This window comes from Maylandia zebra, linkage group LG9 (assembly GCF_041146795.1).
Source record: "Maylandia zebra isolate NMK-2024a linkage group LG9, Mzebra_GT3a, whole genome shotgun sequence".
Lineage (NCBI taxonomy): Eukaryota > Metazoa > Chordata > Actinopteri > Cichliformes > Cichlidae > Maylandia > Maylandia zebra.
In genome coordinates, this window is record NC_135175.1 from 15,606,904 (window position 1) to 15,627,984 (window position 21,081).

General features: G+C 41.7%; 2 protein-coding genes across 3 annotated transcripts; both read left to right on the top strand.

The window, feature by feature from the left end:
- Window positions 1-268: 268 nt before the first annotated feature.
- Window positions 269-5,343, top strand: LOC112433526 (uncharacterized). 2 transcript variants are annotated; one of them, XM_076888072.1, is made up of 12 exons: window positions 269-429; window positions 638-935; window positions 1,157-1,309; window positions 2,299-2,375; window positions 2,584-2,914; window positions 3,138-3,377; window positions 3,535-3,658; window positions 3,775-3,880; window positions 3,980-4,218; window positions 4,314-4,469; window positions 4,567-4,761; window positions 4,851-5,343. In XM_076888072.1, exons 1-11 carry the CDS (start codon window positions 355-357, stop codon window positions 4,706-4,708), a joined length of 1,941 nt encoding a protein of 646 aa, XP_076744187.1. In that variant the 5' UTR covers window positions 269-354; the 3' UTR covers window positions 4,709-4,761; window positions 4,851-5,343. The 2 variants fall into 2 exon arrangements, with proteins under 2 accessions (XP_076744187.1, XP_076744188.1); XM_076888073.1 differs by having other exon boundaries at window positions 2,584-2,902.
- Window positions 5,344-8,593: 3,250 nt separating this feature from the next.
- On the top strand, window positions 8,594-21,023 carry LOC112433863 (DIS3-like exonuclease 1). Its single transcript, XM_024801823.2, has 9 exons — window positions 8,594-10,204; window positions 12,224-12,316; window positions 12,399-12,687; window positions 15,120-15,355; window positions 16,540-16,694; window positions 16,870-17,048; window positions 17,139-17,284; window positions 17,948-18,119; window positions 19,692-21,023. Exons 1-9 carry the CDS (start codon window positions 9,966-9,968, stop codon window positions 20,007-20,009), a joined length of 1,827 nt encoding a protein of 608 aa, XP_024657591.2. The 5' UTR covers window positions 8,594-9,965; the 3' UTR covers window positions 20,010-21,023.
- Window positions 21,024-21,081: the final 58 nt, after the last annotated feature.

A 21,081-nucleotide genomic window follows, 5' to 3' on the forward strand; every position in this document is an offset into this window, starting at 1 on the left:
CAAACCAACCTTCTACTTTCTTAAGTTCAAGCAAGTCTACAGTTTAAATAAAGGTCTAAAGTCACAAATATTATTCTGACAATAGAAATCCTAGAATAGTGGTAACACTCTGAATACACATGCCAATATAAATTTATCTCGCTGTCATGTGTTATTTTGCCGGGTTGTTTCCTCCCGTTGCCATGTAAACACAAAATAGTGTATATATATGAATATTTTTCAAAAAATGCTCTGTGAGTTCCACATCATAACAGTTATTTACTGAGCAGCTCAGTTAGAACTTGCCACTCACACACTGAGCAGCACTCACTAACTTTCTATTTCTAAACAATTTGTTCACTTTTTATCTCAGGCATGTCTGAAAAGACATCAAATAACTTTTTCCATCGCTTTAAAGATTTGATTCAGAGAAAGCGCACAGGTGGAGATGTAAGTAACTAAACATACTCATTCTTGACTTCTCTGCTGATCAAATGTAAATGTTTCTGAGAGATGTGTTATATTTTGCTGCTTTGCACAGTGTAATTTTTGTGTAAGTCACTGTAGACAGAGCAACTGTCAGCGCTTCACCACAGAGTCCAGGATCCTGGACTTTCACAAAGCTCAGAGCAGTAAGACAAATGTGTTCTTTCAACAGGCAGACACATTGCATATCGCACAGAGACCCAGAGATTATGCTGTGCATCTCCCACCTTTACCTGAGCAATGCGCAGGCTCTCCACAGAGAGTCCAGAGAAGCTGGAACTGTTTGGATGACCCCTTTTGGAATCAGGAGGACCCTGAAAGAAGTCTGAGTAGCCTCAGCTCTGCAGACACACACACACCAAGTGATCTGAGGGCCATTCCTTTCATTGTTAGTCCTGTTGAGATGACACCGCTCACTCCAGTTCCTCCACCTCCTCGAGCAGCTTGTCCATCGCAATTGCGGTTCAAAGGTGATGCTTTTCTTTAGTGGTTACACCTGCTGTTAATCAGTTAGTTTAGATTTTAAAATTTGACACTGTAGATTATCTATTTTAATGCTAAATTACACATTCTTGCTGTCCATTCATTTTATATGCTTTTTTGAAGAAAAAAAAATCAGGAAGAAAAATGTTTATTGTTGTTTTTGTAAGATGTCAATTTGTAGTTATTTAGTTATTTTTTGTCTAAACAGACACGAAGTTCATTCGTGGAATAAGAGTCTTGACAGCAAAAGACAAATTTGGGCCTATTTTGACTCCAAAACCTCCAACAGTTCCCATACCGCAAAAACGAGGACCTCGGCCTGGGACGCTGCTGCCCCGTGCAAAAGTCGTCCCTATAGACAGTAAGTGGTTTTCCTCAGTAACTGTAGAAGATGCTGAATAATCAAACTTTAAATTAAGAGATTTTTTAAAAAGATTTTAATGAACAATTAATCACTGCATCATGCTTCGAATTAGAAGAAATGACAGTTTCTTTTTACTAACCTCGTTGATTATCAGACAAGAAAGCAGACAGTCAGTGCAGTCAGAATAATCCAAGAGAGAGCAGGGTCAAACTCCTGCCTGTAGCTACACCTGTAGAGAGCCTGTCCCACAGCTTTAGTCTGCTGTCTTCATTAGAACTTTAAAATGAATACTAGATCTACTTCTACTGAATGGAGAAAAGGTTCCTGAGAAGAGATTTAATTTTCAGTATCTAAGAAATTTGAGGCGTTTCTGAAGGTACTGTACCATGTTAGAGCATCTTAACATAGAGTCCTTGAATACTAGGCAGTTGTAGAGGATGAGTTACTCTACTTTAAATGACTCCCACCCCTTATTGGAGGATTTCAGCTTCTTCCTGTGGGACAGAGGTTTGCAGACCCTAAATGCAGGCGAAGCTTGAAGAAACAGCTTTGTCCAAGCTGCTATTTTGTTGTCGTTGTAACAAATGACACATGTTTTTTTTCTATATTTTTTAAAAACTGTATTTATTTATTTACTGTACTTATTTCTCTATTTATGACAGTGCTTTTATCTCCTTTTTGCTGTTTTATATGAATTTATCAGTATAGTGTTGTCTAGTTTTAGAAGCTGTGATTAGGACGTCTATTTAAATTTGTTGATTAAAGATCATAATTAGAGATCATAACCTGCCTTTGATTTAGACATGTCTGATATTTTTGTAAACACAAAATAGTGTATATATATGAATATTTTTCAAAAAATGCTCTGTGAGTTCCACATCATAACAGTTATTTACTGAGCAGCTCAGTTAGAACTTGCCACTCACACACTGAGCAGCACTCACTAACTTTCTATTTCTAAACAATTTGTTCACTTTTTATCTCAGGCATGTCTGAAAAGACATCAGATAACTTTTTCCATCGCTTTGAAGATGTGATTCAGAGAAAGCGCACAGGTGCAGATGTAAGTAACTAAACATACTCATTCTTGACTTCTCTGCTGATCAAATGTAAATGTTTCTGAGAGATGTGTTATATTTTGCTGCTTTGCACAGTGTAATTTTTGTGTAAGTCACTGTAGACAGAGCAACTGTCAGCGCTTCACCACAGAGTCCAGGATCCTGGACTTTCACAAAGCTCAGAGCAGTAAGACAAATGTGTTCTTTCAACAGGCAGACACATTGCATATCGCACAGAGACCCAGAGATTATGCTGTGCAACTCCCACCTTTACCTGAGCAATGCGCAGGCTCTCCAGAGATAGTCCAGGGAAGCTGGAACTGTTTGGATGACCCCTTTTGGAATCAGGAGGACCCTGAAAGAAGTCTGAGTAGCCTCAGCTCTGCAGACACACACACACCAAGTGATCTGAGGGCCATTCCTTTCATTGTTAGTCCTGTTGAGATGACACCGCTCACTCCAGTTCCTCCACCTCCTCGAGCAGCTTGTCCATCGCAATTGCCTGTTTTCTCTGCTAAACATTCAGGAGCAGGTCGGTTCAAAGGTGATGCTTTTCTTTAGTGGTTACACCTGCTGTTAATCAGTTCGTTTAGATTTTAAAATTTGACACTGTAGATTATCTATTTTAATGCTAAATTACACATTCTTGCTGTCCATTCATTTTATATGCTTTTTTGAAGAAAAAAAAAATCAGGAAGAAAAATGTTTATTGTTGTTTTTGTAAGATGTCAATTTGTAGTTATTTAGTTATTTTTTTGTCTAAACAGACACGAAGGTCATTCGTGGAATAAGAGTCTTGACAGCAAAAGACAAATTTGGGCCTATTTTGGAAAAACTGCAGCATTTCCAGGATGGGATTGTAACCTCACCTGGACACACAGTACCAACCAAAACATTTACTGCAGTAAAGCCTTTGACTCCAAAACCTCCAACAGTTCCCATACCGCAAAAACGAGGACCTCGGCCTGGGACGCTGCTGCGCCGTGCAAAAGTCGTCCCTATAGACGGTAAGTGGTTTTCCTCAGTAACTGTAGAAGATGCTGAATAATCAAACTTTAAATTAAGAGATTTTTTAAAAAGATTTTAATGAACAATTAATCACTGCATCATGCTTCGAATTAGAAGAAATGACAGTTTCTTTTTACTAACCTCGTTGATTATCAGACAAGAAAGCAGACAGTCAGTGCAGTCAGAATAATCCAAGAGAGAGCAGGGTCAAACTCCCGCCTGTAGCTACACCTGTAGAGAGCCTGTCCCACAGCTTTAGTCTGCTGTCTTCAGACGACTGGTAAGAAACGTAGTAAGGAGACATTAAATACTGCACAGAAACAGTGCTGCATAATGTGGCTGTGTTATTTGTGGTGTTCCTGAAGTCGTGTTCAATGTTGTGTTGTGTAAATACAGGATTAAGAAAAGACACGGCTTGCAAACTATTCAGTCTCTGGCAAAGCACCACTCGGACATCCTGAAGACTAAACTACATGAAGTGTGTCTGGTCCTCATTGAGGAGGTATTGCACACTTTATGTTTCTTATATGCGTTTCATGCAGCTAGTTTCCCTTCAAGTGCATACTACAGCCTCAACTGATGATTTTCACTCACATTTTAGGTGAAAAACCAACGCTCAGCAATAGCCTTTGAGGCCATACATGCCATCAATGAGCTCTACATTCAGCTCCAGAGAACAATGGACCCAGAAGTTGAAACAACAGGCCGAGCTCTATTGCTGAAGCTTGCAATGACCAACAACAACTTTCTACATCAGGAGGTCAATCTGGCGCTTGATGCCATGGTGGAAAATTGCAGCCATGGACGGATTCTGAGCGCTCTGTTTAACACAGGACTGACGTAAGAGGAGAGAAGAAGCTGTAGTGATTTTATTAGAAGACATGAAAGAGAGATCATGTTCACTGAGTTGTGTGTCTAATATTGTCCTTGCTCAGCCATCGCTGTGTTGCAGTGAGGAATAGCACGGCTCAACACCTGCACCAGCTGGCTGACAAACTTGGAGCAGCCGTCACCCTGAAAACAGGAACCTTCACTGAAAGATTTCTAATTGCTGCCTCTAGAATGGCAGGGGATGCTGCACCTGAAGCCAGGTGGGTACTTTTAAATGGGTTTGAAGTGCATCAATGTTTTATTTTCTGTGAGTTTACACAATTAATGAAAATTAATGACAACTGTAATCTTCCACAGGTACCATGGGCGAACAATCATTGAGAAACTGACCCTTCACAAGGACTTTATGAATTTGTGGGTGAAGATTGTCCCTGAAAAAGACAGGCGTCCTGTGGAGAAGAGCCTGAAAAAGACAGGCGTCCTGTGGAGAAGAGCCTGAAAAAGACAGGCGTCCTGTGGAGCGCCTGAAATTCAAAAGACATCTGTCCAAAAGTAAGAAAACGTCACACTTCAAGACTGACTGATGGCTTGGACCACTGGAACTATCATCTTCATGTTTTTTCTCTTTCCTTTCTTTCCAGACTGCCGGGATTTCTTGGACGCGTGTTTAACCAAAGTCCCGGAGACGCGGCCGACGCTGGAGGAGCTACAGCATCACACTTGGCTGAGATAAGCCTATCACACACACACACAAACACACACAATTCAGACGTTATCATTTATGTGTGATGTATGAATTACCTTTCTTTTTTTCAGGAAATAATTTTTTTTAATTGGCCCACTTTAAATTTCAGTGTTTTGGAATTCCTGTAACCCCCCCCAGCCATCCCAGGAAAGGGGATCTCTCTTTGAATGGGCTTTCCCGAGGTTTCTTCCCGTCAGTCTGGCCCCCCCAGGGGAGTTTTTCCTCGTCTTCATAGAGAGCTTGGGCTGGCTCAGGAGCTCCATCAAAACTGTCTTTATTTAATTACTCTAATGTAATCATATACTTTAAAGTAATCAAATAAAAGACAGTAAAAATCTGAAGACTTGAAGTAAACTTCCATTAAAATAAAACTTGTTTAATTCATCTTTGCTGAGGATACTGTGTTATTACTATTTCAAGGATTATGTCAGAACACCGGATACTGGTACCCATCCCTACCCATCACTAGGGAACAGAACAAACCAGACATCAATTACAACAAAAATGACACTGACCCAGCCAGCATGACTCGTCTGCCTTAAGAAATGTTTAGCAATATTACAAATTGGGTGATATGCCTTAAAGTAGCTTCTCATGTGTTCAGCATTGACCTGTATGCATTTTCCCCTTCTCAACCTCATACCAGTGATACTGAGTGGGGTGAGGGAGGAGTAGCTGTCTCTCATTTTTATAGATCCCATACTGGCCCATCAGGCCATTGATGGCAGAACTAGCTTTTCTGTTCCACTACTGGCCATGACCATTGCCTTTGAACATTGACTTGGCGTGATTTTTTTCTTCCACATCCCAAATGGTCAGCACTCTGGGCGTGGCACACGAGTGGCTGATTTAAAATGAAGCAGGTCTCTCTCTGAGAGTCATTGTGAACATTCAGAATGCTAGATCACTTTCTACATGCTCATTTTATGAAGTATTTGAGAGATTCCTTATCTATACTCTGTTTAGGGATGGGTATCGTTTAGGTTTTATCCGATACCGGTACTTTTGAAACTGTGCGGGTGCTTAAATGGTGCTCTAACCGTTGCTTCCTTCTCTCACCCCAACCGGTCGCAGCAGATGGCCCCGCCCCTCCCTGAGCCTGGTTCTGCTGGAGGTTTCTTCCTGTTAAACAGGAGTTTTTCCTTCCCACTGTTGCCAAAGTGCTGCTCATAGGGGGTCATATGATTGTTGGGTTTTTCTCTGTATCTATGAAGCGCCTTGAGGCGACTTTTGTTGTGATTTGGTGCTATATAAATAAAATTGAATTGAATTGAATTGCTTAAAGAATGGAGAACACAAACTTTGTCCAAAAACCTCTTATGTTTTTATTTTTAGCAGTCTCTTTTTTCTGCAAAATGATAACCAAGTTAGCCTTTTCTTTTGATACAACATACCTACTTTGTTTGGAACCGGTGAATAATGGAAAACATGTTTAGCTGTTTGTTTTTTTTGTAAAAAGATAACGGTGTTAGCTTTTTCTGCAGCCCTATCAAACAAGAAGACAGTCGCATGTAACTACGACGGTGTTTGCTAGTTCACCTTACATGCATTAATGTAATAACGTGGTTAGCCTACTCAACGTAAATTACACACGAACAACATTAAGCTCCTCACGCAGAGAAGAACGGTTGCTGCTGCATCATCATCCGTCTGCTACACTGGCAGGGCTAGGGGCCAGGACTCTCCTCTTCGGGTTTTTGGGGGATGTTGCTAACTCCAGGTCCAATAACAGGCAACCCACCCGCAGCAGATGTGCTCGGTGTGAAGTCTCGCAGCAAGCTATCAAATACGGCGCATTTCTCTGCTTTTAAAAAAACGCTATTGCGTTGCCAGGTGTTTCATTGGATTCGAGGTGTTACTTCCTTTGCACAGTATCACAGTATCACCTTAAAGCACTTGTTGCTGCTGAGTTTGCATATTTTGCTGTGAAGTACAGCCAGACTTTTGACCGCTTTGCCTTGGACATTTAATCTGTAGCTCTGCTCTCAAAGAACATACGTACCTGGACCCGCCTACTATCCTTGGAAACGTAAAATGATTGGCTAGAATCCAAAGTGTATGACATCTCAAGAAAAAAAAAAGCCACCCGTATCCGGTATACCCGCACCCAATGTTCCCTCTAATTTTTCATGTGTCTGAGCGAACACAGAAACTCCCTGAGCGATCCCTTGGACCACTGTGAGCAACAGCAGACGTGTGCACTGTGGTGACGCCAGCATTGAATCCATGCAAGTTACATGGTTTATTAAAATAATAAAATTACAGCATTTACATTTATGTTAGACTACTTTTAATTAACTATTTTAGCCCACTTACAATGAAAATTTAAAAAAACAAAACAAAAAAATCTTGTTCATGACCTGTGTAGCATGTTAACACTATTGGAAGTAAAAATAACTTGAACTCCAATTTTGAAAACACAAGTTTCTTTTGTTTTTTTTTCATAAAGCTCTGACTTGTATTATGAGTCTGTGGTCTGGGAGAGAGTCTGTAACTCTGTCTGCAAAATACAGTAAATAATGACCAATGTTGGGTAATTAATTATATAGTTACTTCTTCAAAAAAGTAACTGAGTTATGCAAACAACAAAGTTTTTTGCAGCTGTTTACCTAAAAATGCAGCCAAGGCGTTTTTTTAAATAAACATTTTAAATTATTTAGAGAACAATCATCAAATTGCATCAAATCTGATGCCACACAAATTATTTGTGCCACTCCAAAAATAATTTCTGTCAACTATGAGATGAAGGAGAACAACAGCCTGATACCTGCAGGCCTGACAGCAGCAGATGTGTCACTGCTGTAACACCTGTAACACTCAGCAGTCGCCTCATTGTTCTGACACACACTAAACGTCGCCACGCCGCTTTGCTCGCTAAAACACCGGTGTCGGCACATAAGGACGCTGTCAGAGCCTGTCAACGACATTGATTAGCTGCGTATATACGAATGTGAATCGCATTACTGGCTGGATCCCATACGGGAGCAGCCAGTCACTGACTAACACTGCAAAACAGACTTGTTAAAGTATTGATTTTAATTTCAATTCAGGTTAGATTTTTTTTTTTGTGCGCAACGCAGATTTTCTGTGCGCAGAGACCGTGCCAGCAGTGCGCAATTGTGCACACACACAGCTTCGAGGGAACATTGCCGGTACCCATTCCTAACTCTGTTCCACATGTGTTATGTTTCCTTCAGGATTAGCTAAATAAGAGAGGATTATTTTCCATTTATTAAACTGCATTTAGCTACTCTTTCGTATCACATTTACTTTGGGAATGCACCAATTGGTCCACATCCTGTTTATGCAGGGCCCACTTTTAAACGGTAAATTGCTGAAAATGTAGCCATATATAGCGCTTTTCTGTGTCTTGCACTCCTTTGCATAGATTGAAGCATCTGTGTGTTCCTGTTTTGTTGAGTGTATCTGTCTGTGTGGCTGTTGAAGGCTACTGAGAGTGTGACCTTCACAGTTCACCAGAGGACCATCTATTACATTTGTTAGGTTATGCGTTTTTGATATTATTGCATCCTCACTGGCACACTCAGTCCTTAGTGTGGGCTTACCTTGCTCCATACCTTGTTAAGGATAAAGAACTTACAACCTGGAAGTAGATTATATCTCCCATAGTGAGATACAGAGAATGGTTGCTTACCAGGGTAACTCTGGTTTTCTGAAACCCAGGTGATGTTTGGTTTTCACCTCCAAACAATCGCAGTCAGAGATCAGGTGAAAGAGGAAAGAGCAGAGAGCGTCAAAATAAAAGGGAAATTATGGGAGCAAACACCAGAGTTTAACAATTGTTCATCACTAAATACAGTACAGATATTTTAATAAGGAGAGGTTATTTGAAAGAATGAAATTGATTTACTGATGAACAGAATTTAAACAGGTGATTTGCCGTTAGACTCAGATGGCCTATCTCAGCGGAACAGAACCCCGTCTGTGAAAAGGATTAGAGCAGGAGCCCCGAGAGCCTGGAAGCTGGTGGTGGAATGGTTGAATGGAGCATGAGTGATGAGATGAGGCGTGTACAAGGAAGAATAACCGAGGACACAGCATGAATGCTGATTGGCCTGGAGAAGGTGATTGGACTAGACCACTTCAGGAACGCCTTTAGCCACACCTCACCAGGTGTAGACAATCGGCAGTTAAACCTAGGCAACACCTGAAGACAACTGCATTTCCACTGTAAGGAGTGTAAGGGTTGCAATGGGCTGTAACAAAGGACAAGCACAGATGAGTCCACTATCATAGACTGGAACATCATTCATAACTTTTTATGTTATAAAGGGGGTGGCAGTAGAGCTTCTGTGATTGGTCACATCAGAGAGTGCTTGGTTATCAGAGAGTTACCATAGTAACCAAAGGTTTTAAAGATTGCAATATAGCTATTGTTGTCCAGAGGGGCCGATGGTGCGATATGGCAGCCTCGCTTCTGTCAGTCTGCCCCAGGGCAGCTGTGGCTACAACTGTAGCTGCCTCCACCAGTGTGTGAATGTGAGAGTGAATGAATAGTGGCATTGTAAAGCGCTTTGGGTGCCTTGGAAAGCGCTATATAAATCCAATCCATTATTATTATTATTATTATTATCAAATCAACAAAATATTAAAGAATCATTAAATATGTGGAATAGTTCATTCTTTCCTTTTTTCATCAGTGGTTTACACACTGGCTTGCAGGCAAAATGTCACTGGTTCGATTGCAACCGGAGATACAAATCAGGGTTGTGCCTGGAAGGGCATCTGGTATAAAACTCTGCCGTATCAAAAGATGCTGAGCTATCAGGTGTGGTGACCCCTTGTGACAAGGGAGCAACTGAAAGTGAAACACTGTTTTGCTTTGTCTTTGTGTAAAGTGTCCTTGAGTGTTTTGAAAGGCGCTTAATAAAATGTATTATTATTATTATTATTATTAATGTTTTGTATAGAATCATAACAAAATGTGAAAAGTTCAAAAGACTATGCGGCTGTTTAGCTGTGCCTGTCCGTCTGCCATCAGCTGAGAGAGATGCCGGTCAACTCTCTGGAGAAGCCGTGGACGGTAGACCCCTCTGAGGTGGCAGAGCGGCGGGATCTTAGGGACAGTCGCCTGGTGTTCAGCATCGATCCACGCGGCTGTGAAGATGTAGACGACACGCTGTCTGTACACAAGCTCCCCAACAGAAGGCTGGAGCTGGGAGTTCACATTGCTGATGTCACTCACTTTGTCAAAGAGGGTTCGCTCACAGACTTGGAGGCACGTTCAAGGTGAGGAACTGGTTGGAGTGGTTGGGTAGAGTAGGTGGGATATAAAAGGATAAAAGAAAATTACAGCATCTTGCATAAGTGTTCAGAGGAACTTTCAGAAGTACAAAGAGGCAAGAAAGTTGTTGCCTGAATTAATGTTGCATCAGCAGCATGCCTTGTAGCGCAATTATAAATAACACAGAGGGCCACCTTAAATAAGGCTCGTGTCTGATGTGAAGCATTAAGCCTTAAATGTCTATCATTTAATCACATGTAGAAGGACTTCACAGGGTCCATGATGGCTTTGAAAGTATCACTGGCACCAGGAATTGAACCAATGGTCAGCACGTTGTTGGTTCAATCCCTGATGCCTTCGGGCTTCATGTTAAAGTCACCTTGCACAAAATACTTAACCCCCAAATTTCCCTGGATGCATCCGTTAGTGTGAGTGTGCATGTGAGAGAAAATGCTTAAAGGTATAGACTAACGCGCTGTATGAATATGTGTGCGAATGGACGAATGCTGGTCGTGCTAAAAGGTGGTTGGGGTTCTCACAGTAGAGAACTGCTACACACAGAACACAGTGGTCCATGTTGTTACGAAGAACTTGTGCTCATTTTGAGTACGATGCCATTAACAGGACAGGGGAATGTTTCCGCTGTGGGAAAGCCTGAGTGATTTTCACTGTGGCCTTCATAAACATATATTACTACGGGACATGGCAGCCATACTTGTACACAACATTCAACCAGAAGGTCATGCAGCAAAAAAAGGAAAAATGAGTCCGCTTCCAACTAAATTAGTTTTATTCTACTGAGTGGTAGAAGTAAAGAACAGTGTGTCACACATCATTTGTTTTCAGATCCCCTTTGTACAGTTACGGGTGTCAGGAAAACACCGGAGGTCACATGATGGCATGTGACCTTGAGTACCTGATGTTAATGGTTTGTCTATAATTGGCTTTCAGTGCATCTTATTAATAAAGAGGATGATGATACAAGACAGTTGAACCACAGTAATAGAACAAGAAGATATTCATCTGTGTTTATGTCCAGATATATGCACATGTTCTGATTTATTTATTTATTTTGTGCTGTATTGTACAAATGAATAAAACTGAGTTTAAAATATCTGCAGTAAATGAAGTGAAGGTCGGGGCTGCAAAAGTAATGCTTGCACTTGATCTCCACAAATTTTCCTTCCTGGGAACATGCAGCGATGACACCATGTGACAGGGAAGCAGCCCAAAAAAATTTGTGTCACAGCTGAACGGCCGACAAATCTGCAGCAAATGCATTCTGCTGTCATCTCGGTGTAATCTCGCTATAATCCAAAATCTCTACGGAATTCTTTCAGCACCTTGTTGAGTCTTGGAAGTGAAGAAAGGAGTGTTCAGAAGGCAGAAGTGTCTAACCCAGTGCTAATAAAATGTATCTGATAAAGTGTAGTCTGCAGATAAATTAGTAAGAAGGTCCATGAAGTGCATGTCGTTTTTTAAAGGCAGCAGCAGCAGCAGCAGCAGCATGTACAGAAGATGATTGAGAGCCGAGTGAGGAGAGAAACTCCGTGTAGACTGTTAACAACGTGCACTTATAAAATAATACTGAAATCTTACTATATATTTTTTATGTTGTGATTTTTAATGTAGTTTTGGTCCTCTGCTTTCTCTCTGACTTACTCTAAAATTCCATTTTACATTTCATAGCTGTCCACAAAGCAGCGTGCAGATCACCCACCTGTCCAGCTCGCCTCCACACTTTAAAGAAGTAAATTAAAATCTCATGATTGTGGTTTGAAGCCTTAAATTCTATTTCAGAAAATGGGGAATATTTATTAAATCATAAGAAAAACATTTTGCTTATTTATTTCATCCTTCCTGACTTATTAATAAACAGAAGGATGAAAATGACAAAGGTGGAACAAACTCTGAATATTTAGTACTTATTTTCAAATTATGTCTCACTTTTGATTAGAAAGAAGATGATAAAGCTGCTGCTTTGATCTCATTGCCTTTTTATATTTATTATGTCACTTCTTAAGGGCTACAACCTACTACCTGGCAGACCGCAGGTACGACATGCTGCCTGCTATTCTCAGCGCAGACCTTTGCTCACTGCTGGGAGGTGCTGACAGGTTAGTAGACTTCCCATCACACGTTTCATTTTCATATGCTTAAAATGCATGCTAGTTGTGTAACTGACACTTTCAAATTCAGGTATGCAATGAGCGTGCTTTGGGAGCTTGACGCAGAATCCCTTGAAGTCCAAGAGGTCTGGTATGGTCGTACACTCATCCGCTCCTCCTATCAGCTCCACTACGAGCTGGCTCAGGCGCTCCTCAACGGAGAACAGGTTGAGGTAGCGGAACTGGCCAACCTGGGTCCTCAGGAAAAGGGTTCTAAGCTAGCTCAACTCACTGAGGCACTTGAGATGCTCACACATGTAGCCAGACATCTTCGGGCAAAGAGGGACAGAGGAGGAGCGCTGGAGCTGGAAGGAGTGGAGGTATGATTGGTTTCTTGTATCTTCATAGAGTATTTTGTGTGTTTTGGTAATGTGTGTACTTAACAGTAAGACTATATAAATAAAGACTGCAAACATTTAAGGTTCATGTTCTTAATTGAAAGCGTAAGCATGTTATAGCTGAGTGTCTAACCCTAACACATCGTCACTACTGACGTCTAACATACGACACAAAATGATTCAATGAATCTGAAGTGAATCAAACAAAGTAAACCGTGCACATAGCTTCAGTGGAGAGAAATCCATTCTGCACATTAAAAACTGGAACCACTATCTTTCTCGCACATTTCAGCTGCAGAAGATTCTCCCTTCTAAGCTTCTGTCTAAGTGAAAGTTTGACTTAACCTCTGTGTTTGGTCATTTTGTCAGATGACATCATGGTTAGAAAATTCAGTATCAGTCACCCCGAAACACTTCATACAGCCGAGGGGAGGAAATCAGGTCAAAAGACACCTGTGGAAAAGGGCCAGGGATTAATGATAACTAATGATTAAATGGAGATTGGTCTATAAACATGTAGTCAGTGATAATGATGACAAAGAGGTGATGATGATGTTCGGCGTCATCATGAGAATCCCCCAGCTGCCACGGTCTATTGCAGCATAACTAAGGGAGGATTCAGGGTCACCTGGTCCAGCCCTAACTATATGCTTTAGCAAAAAGGAAAGTTTGAAGCCTAATCTTAAAAGTAGAGATAGTGTCTGTCTCCTGAATCCAAACTGGAAGCTGGTTCCACAGAAGAGGGGCCTGAAAACTGAAGGCTCTGCCTCCCATTCTACTTTTAAATACTCTAGGAACAACAAGTAGGCCTGCAGAGCGAGAGCGAAGTGCTCTAATAGGGTGATATGGTACTACAAGGTCATTAAGATAAGATGGGGCCTGATTATTTAAGACCTTGTATGTGAGGAGCAGGATTTTGAATTCTGGATTTAACAGGAAGCCAATGAAGGGAATCTGCTCTCTCTTTCTAGTCCCTGTCAGGACTCTTGCTGCAGCATTTTGGATCAGCTGAAGGCTTTTCAGCGAGTTTTTTGGACATCCTGATAATAATGAATTACAGTCGTCCAGCCTGGAAGTAATAAATGCATGAACTAGTTTTTCAGCGTCACTCTGAGACAGGATATTTCTAACTTTAGAGATGTTGCACAAATGGAAGAACGCAGTCTTACATATTTGTTTAATATGTGCATTGAAGGACATGTCCTGGTCAAAAATGACTCCAAGGTTCCTCACAGCGTTACTGGAGGCCAAGGTAATGCCATCCAGAGTAAGAATCTGCTTAGATACCATATTTCTAACATGTTCAGGACTCAGTACAATAACTGAATGAATTTAGACGCAGGAGTCTTCCAGGTCTTTATGTTTAGTTTGGTTTTTTGCTGTGTTATTTACAGAATTACAGATGGATACCATATATTTCTTTTCATCGATAATAAATTATAGTACGGTCTAATAGAGACGTTATTTTTAAAATCAGGCGTCTAAGCAGAACACGTTCCTCAGCAGAAAACATTTTATCAGAAAGTCATTTCAGTGAGAATATTGGAATAAAGAAACCAAGCACTCCACTGTGAAACCACTGACAGTTTTCACATTAGATCACAGCCATTTATCTACAGCGGCTGGTCGGCCATCTGTTAAAACCTCATATGGACAATTCCTGTTGTTCTATAAGATGCTCTCTAATAGGATGTCTTGGATTTATTTATTATTCAGTTATTGCATTCCTGTTATGGCTGTACGCACACAGAATATTGATATGAAGTAAAAATGATTCTCTCGGGTTGCTTCTGGGATAGTGGAAAAACCAATATATTTCTAAAAGTGTGTTTAATGATTGAGCTGCCACCCAAAAATCAAGTTCTTATCTTGACAAAGCTGGATTATTGACCGCTGGTGAAACATCTGTTGTCCTGAAGGATAAGGACAACAGATGTTTCATCTTGATCTATTATATAAAACGGCCAAAACTGTGTTCAAATCCAAACTTTCTGGCTTCTTTTGGTTCCTGCTGAAGTGCTTTGGGTCCCCTCAGTTCATCCTTAGTCTGAGAAAAGTTTTGTTCTCTCTTTAAGGCACATTTCCTTTGAGCTAACTTAAACTCTGATTGGCTGTCCACTATAAACAAAAAGCATGAACAGCAGATCGGTGGAGTTTCTGTGCCCATGAGCAGAGCTGTGTGCCTGTTAGGGATATGTGTTCTTACTGGTATGATAGAGAGCTGAACGTAGGAAAGACAGTAGACTGTTTTCAGGTTGAGATTCATTCACATTTGGTTCTCCGTGCAGCATTTGTTCCGGTGGAATGGTGCATGTTCAACTGAGTTAAAGTAAACTGTAGTAAAATGTGGCCCACTGATGCATTTTCATATTCTTTTTCATTGAAGTCACGTTAGAAGCATTTTCCCTTTTCAGGTGGGTGCCCAGCTGGATGAGGAGAGGAACATTACGGCCCTGGTCCCTCGTCAGCCCCTGGAGGTCCATGAGACCGTGGCAGAGTGCATGATTTACGCCAACCACTGGGTGGCCCGCAAGATCCAGGAAGCTTTCCCCAACCAGGCCCTTCTAAGGTGTCACCCACCACCACAACAGGAGCTATTCAACCAGCTGGTGGACACTGCAAAGGCCAAAGGTTTCACCATTGACACCAGGTAATGTTTTTGACTGTTCAGTATAGAAACTGAGGAAATGCATATTGTAGTCCAACGCACATCATGTTCAGACACACAAGTGTGTGAACCTGAAATGTTTGATAACACGGGGACACACTCAGGTGTCACATGAGCAGTCAGACAAGAAGAAGACATGTTCCTTCAGCTCAGGTTGAGGTTGAAGCCAAATATGCTTCCAAACCAAAGACTAGAACATATGATGAAGCATATCTTGCCTTTGGCTTCAGCTTCACAACAGCTGTCGTGGCAAGGTCGGTCTCCCCGACAGAATTAGTTTCCCCTGCGTCGGGAGCACACGCTGGGCTGTCCAAATCACGGACAAACAGGATCCCACATTCTTGATTTTCAGTTCACAAACACTTCTTATAACGACTAACTACTCCTGAAACTTTGGAGGTTTTAGCTCTTTACACAGTAAAGTTACAGGATAAATATAATTATCAGGCAAAATGTCCTTCGTTTGTTAAAATAATCCCGTCTGATACCACGAGAGGACAATAAATATTTCATTTTCTGTTGTAACCCTTAAACTGAATGGTAATGTAACGACACTCAGGTTTCACTTTTTTACAAAACTAAAACATCACTACTTCCACGTCTGACTGTTTGTAATGGAGGCGGCGTAACCTGGATCCACACTCCGTGCCCAGCGAACGCTCGCCACGCAGGGGGAACACATGCTGTCGGCGATGCCGACCTCGGCACAACGCTGATCCTGCCGCAGTTTGTTCCCCGGTTCAAATCCCGGACAAACAGGATCCCACAGCTGTTTATGCTTTTAAACCCGTTTTGCACAGAGAGCAGTGTTGAATATTCTCACACGGGAACAAAACAAACAACTCAAATAATTAAAGATGGTTTGTTTTTCTGTTTTTTAAAAGAGGCAGTGATTTATTTAATTACAACCTGTAATCTATTACAGTTAACTTTTATTTGTTTAACTGTTTACAAAAGGTCTGAGGATCTGAGGCGTGGAATGAACTGCAATGGAGTTTGAAAACAAAATATGAATGTGCGGTTGGAGGATTGTGGGGGGGGGGGTGTTAAACCAACAGCAGAACCGGTCCCAGGACAAGAGACATGGTGATGCAAGTAGCTTTGTGTCACTGACTGCTGAGATGAGAGGCCTCACTCATCCCTGGTTTCTGGCTCTGTTCCTTCAGGTCCAACAAGGCTTTAGCTGCCTCACTGGACCGAGCTGTGGACCCACAGGACCCCTTGGTGAACAGGTTGTTCAGAATGATGGCCACCACTGCTATGTCACAGGCTCTGTACTTCTCCACTGGTGCTCATCCTCAAGACCAATACTACCATTATGGTACGATACCGCTGCACAGCTTTTATTGGCTGCACTAGAGTTTCAGTGTGACTGTGGGTCAGTCCATCCATCACACGTCTGCACACACTTGTCCAACGTCTGTTGTTTGTGAAGAATTATTCGACTGAGAACTAGAAAGAAGGCTAACGTGCTGATATTTGCTTCGTTGTCGTAGGTCTGGCTCTGGATCGCTACACACACTTTACCTCACCCATCCGTCGGTACGCAGACATTGTCGTGCACCGCCTTCTTACCGCAGCCCTGCACATGCAGAGGGGCGTTGTATCTGGTAAAGCACCAGCCAGTAACAAAGAAGTGGAGGAAATGGCTCACCATGTCAACAGCAAGAACAGGGTCAGGGGTGTTTTATTGTTTGTGTTTTTCAATGATTCACCTCTTACTCTATTAACAGAAGCTGTGCTGACGTCTGTGTTTCATTTGCAGGCAGCACAGGCAGCCCAAATGCGATCCACAGCACTGTTTCAGTGTCTGTTTTTCAGAGAACGAGACCCTCAGACAGACCCGTGCTGTGTGGCTGACGCTGTTGTCTACTCCATTCGAGACAACGGTGCCTTGGTGTTTATCCCAGAGTAAGAACCTTCAGTCCTGTGTTTTGTTCTGCAGTCTTCTTCTTTTCCTTTGTTTAATGGAGCTGTACAGCAGCTCACAGACGGCCAACCACTCGTGTATTTTTAATAGACGAATTCAAAGTTTATGACAATGAATGAATTTGTTGGAAGATGTAATTGCACGCTAATCAATGTATATTTAACAGTATACACGCTAGTTTTATTTTCTCTTAAAAAACCTCAAAATGAGTTTTAAATTGTATAAATTTACTAAACTAATTCCTTAAACATTTATTGTGAGCAGGGAAAATCGGCTAAAACCCCGAATCTTTTCTCTACCAGGCTTTAAATAAGTTAATTGCATTGCTGAAGTTGAGTCTGTGGGGAGGGACGGTGCTTTGGAGCCAGCCTTGTGTTTGTGGCACTTCTACGTTAGCTTAGCTAACCTCTGGAGGTTGCTGCTTGTTTATTGCAAGGAAAGTGTAATTTAATAACATCAGTGTTCTCCATGCTTGTGGTGTTACAGGGATATGCAATATTAACAGTTTATTAAAATGTAACCTGTGGTCATTTTGAGAAGGCTGTAGAATCCATGTAATGATTAAAATCACAGGGCGCAAAGCAGGTTGAGTAATATCACTGAGTAAGTAAGGCTGCCTCTGACCACAGCCATGTTGTTCACAGGTATGGTGTGAGGGGGCCTGTGTATCTGAAGAACAAAGAGGGCCTGGTGGTGGTAGCGGGACAGGACGGCAGCTGTGATTGGCAGGGTGGCACTGTGCGAAAATACCCGGACCGCATTACCACCACCTCCAGCTGTGGCACCTCCACCTTCAAACTGTTTGACCACATCACCGTAAGTCACAGAAAACGCTAATCAATCATTTTAGAAGGTTTCCAGCAATGCAGCGCCTAAAGGCGACGATTCCAAATATATATGCATGAGTGTATATGAATCACAGGTTCATACGACTACTGGATCTTTTGTGGTCCAACATTAAGAGACGTTTTATGATCTTGTTGTGATAAAGTGTTGTGTGGTTGCTGCTTTGTTAGCTAATCTCAAGGTAACAAAACGTCAGTAAGATGAATGAGACGAAAATGATTCCTGAAAATAAATCATTTAAAGTTATTCAGTTTATTGTTTTTAAATATTATATGAAAACAAAAACATAAGTGTGTGGGGGGGGGGGGAGGCTCTCCTCCAAGACAAGAAATGTAATGCTTCCAGTTTGTGGCGTTTCTACACAAACCTTTTTGTAAAGGGAGATAAAAAATGACAGTGGGCGGTAATTGTTTTCACATAAACGCCTTTAAACGCTGCACGGTCGCACTCTCTCTCTCGCACTCGATAAATGATCCATTGTTGCTCTGCACACGTTTGTTACCACAAACGTCGCATGCACTTATGTCATTGTCATGAGACACTCTTGCAAACAAACTCACGGTTTAGTAACACAGTAGAGCAGCGTGTTTACGGGACAGTAACAGTAATCTAATTACCTTTTTTGCAACAGTAATCCCTTACTTTACTCGTTACTTGAAAAAAGTAATCTAATTATGCATTGCTGCCCATCACTGGCGTCAAGTTATATTAAGTTCAGGCATGTTACACACGATGATTGTGAGGAATAAGTGCATGTGATTTAAGCAAAAAGAGCAGGAAACATTACCCTAAGGTTAGCTAACAAAAAGAAACTGAAGTAACTGTGTGTTATTCTCACATCTTTGGCTTTAAGACATGAAAAAGTGACAGAGTACTGCTGCTTCCACTGTTATCAACATCTTTTCTTTCTTTCATGGACTTATCCTGGGGTCATAAATGTCAAAGGGCAAAGGCAATGCTAACAACATAGCTTACTGATGGATGATGATGGATGACACATGTGGCCAAAACAAGATAGAAAGAAACATTAGCCCAAACACAAGTTGTCCACCACAGCATTGACTGCTGTCAAGCTATGATCATATCAAACAAAGAGATGATGATGATATTCAACAAACAAATCAACAAAACAACAACCTCACTGTGACACTTGACCGAGGTCACAGTGTTAATGAATGTTTTTCTCCCCCTCTGCTCCAGTCTCCACGTCGTGTGAATGTTAGAAAGCACAGTAAAGAAAGTTCGTGTACGGATGGATGAACGTTTGTTACATTGGATACGTGTGTGTAACATACGTATCCAATTTATCCTATTTATGAACAAAATTGTGGCACAGTCGGAAACTTCTCCACTCTACACCACTGTCTACTTAGCTGTGACGCTGCGCACAGTGCTGAGAGGACTGCTGTTATATATTACGTCACAAACCTTAAGTGGGCCTGTCTTTGCATAGCATTCCATTAGACTATTTTCAGTAGGTGCCATTACTGTGTAGTGATCGAACTGAGGAATACTGTGACTTACGTTCTCTGCTCTCTTCAGGTTCGTATTTCTGTCCACTCTTCAACTTGCCACGCTGACCGTCTAAACCTCGAGGTCATCAGCAACAAGCCTCACCACAGTGCCAAGTCCCAGCAGCCCAGCCCTCAGGGCCGCAGTCAGCTGGTCAAAGAGGTGGTGCGTCAGAATGAAGAGGCGCTGGCTCAGGAGAAGACAGCCCGGCGCCCCAAACTCTCCAAAGAGGAAAGAGAGTTTCGTCAGAGCAAAACTCCCAGTCTGTACTCTATTCTGGAAGAAATCAGAGAGTTGGCTCTGATGGATCTGGAAAGGGCTTCACGCCTCCCGGCAACAACAGCATAGAAACGCTGTAGCCCAGCTTTACCTCCAAGCAGACACTTGTGAGAACTGCACGCTGTGCGCTAACAGAACGGTGATCATTGAAGATCACTCGTGCTGAGTCATCCAGGTCATTCTTGTAGCTCCAGATTGTGTGTGGACAAACCACACGAGTGTGTGAAGTCACAGGAAAGCAAACACAATATTAAGTAAAAACATGTCCCGCCATCTTTTTAGAAACCAGAGTCAAACCGAATCAGTGGATACGTTTTGTAAAAGTTAGTTTTTAAAATCACATCAAGTTAAACTTAGTTGTAAGGAGGATAGGGAACGTGTTAATGCCAGTGAAGTGTCAGCAGTTACTTTGACAAGACCTAGTACTCACTGCAAATGTGGTTCAATCCTGCAGGAAACTAGTCAACTGCAGCAGGTTAAAGAAGTCTGGTAACAAAAGGCTTTTCTCTCAGCACCAGTGATCTCAATATCTCACTGGTGGGATCAATGTCTTGTGTAAATTAAATGTCTTGTGTTATAGAACCATTTTTGGTGAGTTCACACATATTGTACTACCTGTGACCACTTCATACAAAACCCAGCACGAGTATTGTTCTGGAGATGATAAAACGTCCACTCGTCCATTTTCTTCTGCACGTCCTGGAATCTGTCCCAGCTGTCATAGGGTGAGAGGCAGGATACGCCCTGGACAGGTCACCGGACTGATAAAACTTCATGTCACTCATTAGCAGACTTTAAAATAAACCCGTAGAGTAATGAACACACCTGAGGTTGGTTGTGTTGGAAGTGATGTATAAAACTAGGATGTATTTATCTTATAGTTTGTATATCAAGAGCCTGTATAGAAGACACCAACACCAAGGACATTTTTATTGTTTGAACTGGTAAATAATCAGAAGCGTTTTTTGGTTTGTGGATTTTAAGATTGTTTTCTAGAACTACCAACAGAAATATGAACTGTACATAACTATTTCAATATGTGTGCAGTGGCCTGTAATTAAAAATGGTGTTTTCATTAGCGCAGATGGAGCCACTTCATCGTGTTGCGTTTCATGTCCCTGCAGTAGCTTAAGAAAGAACT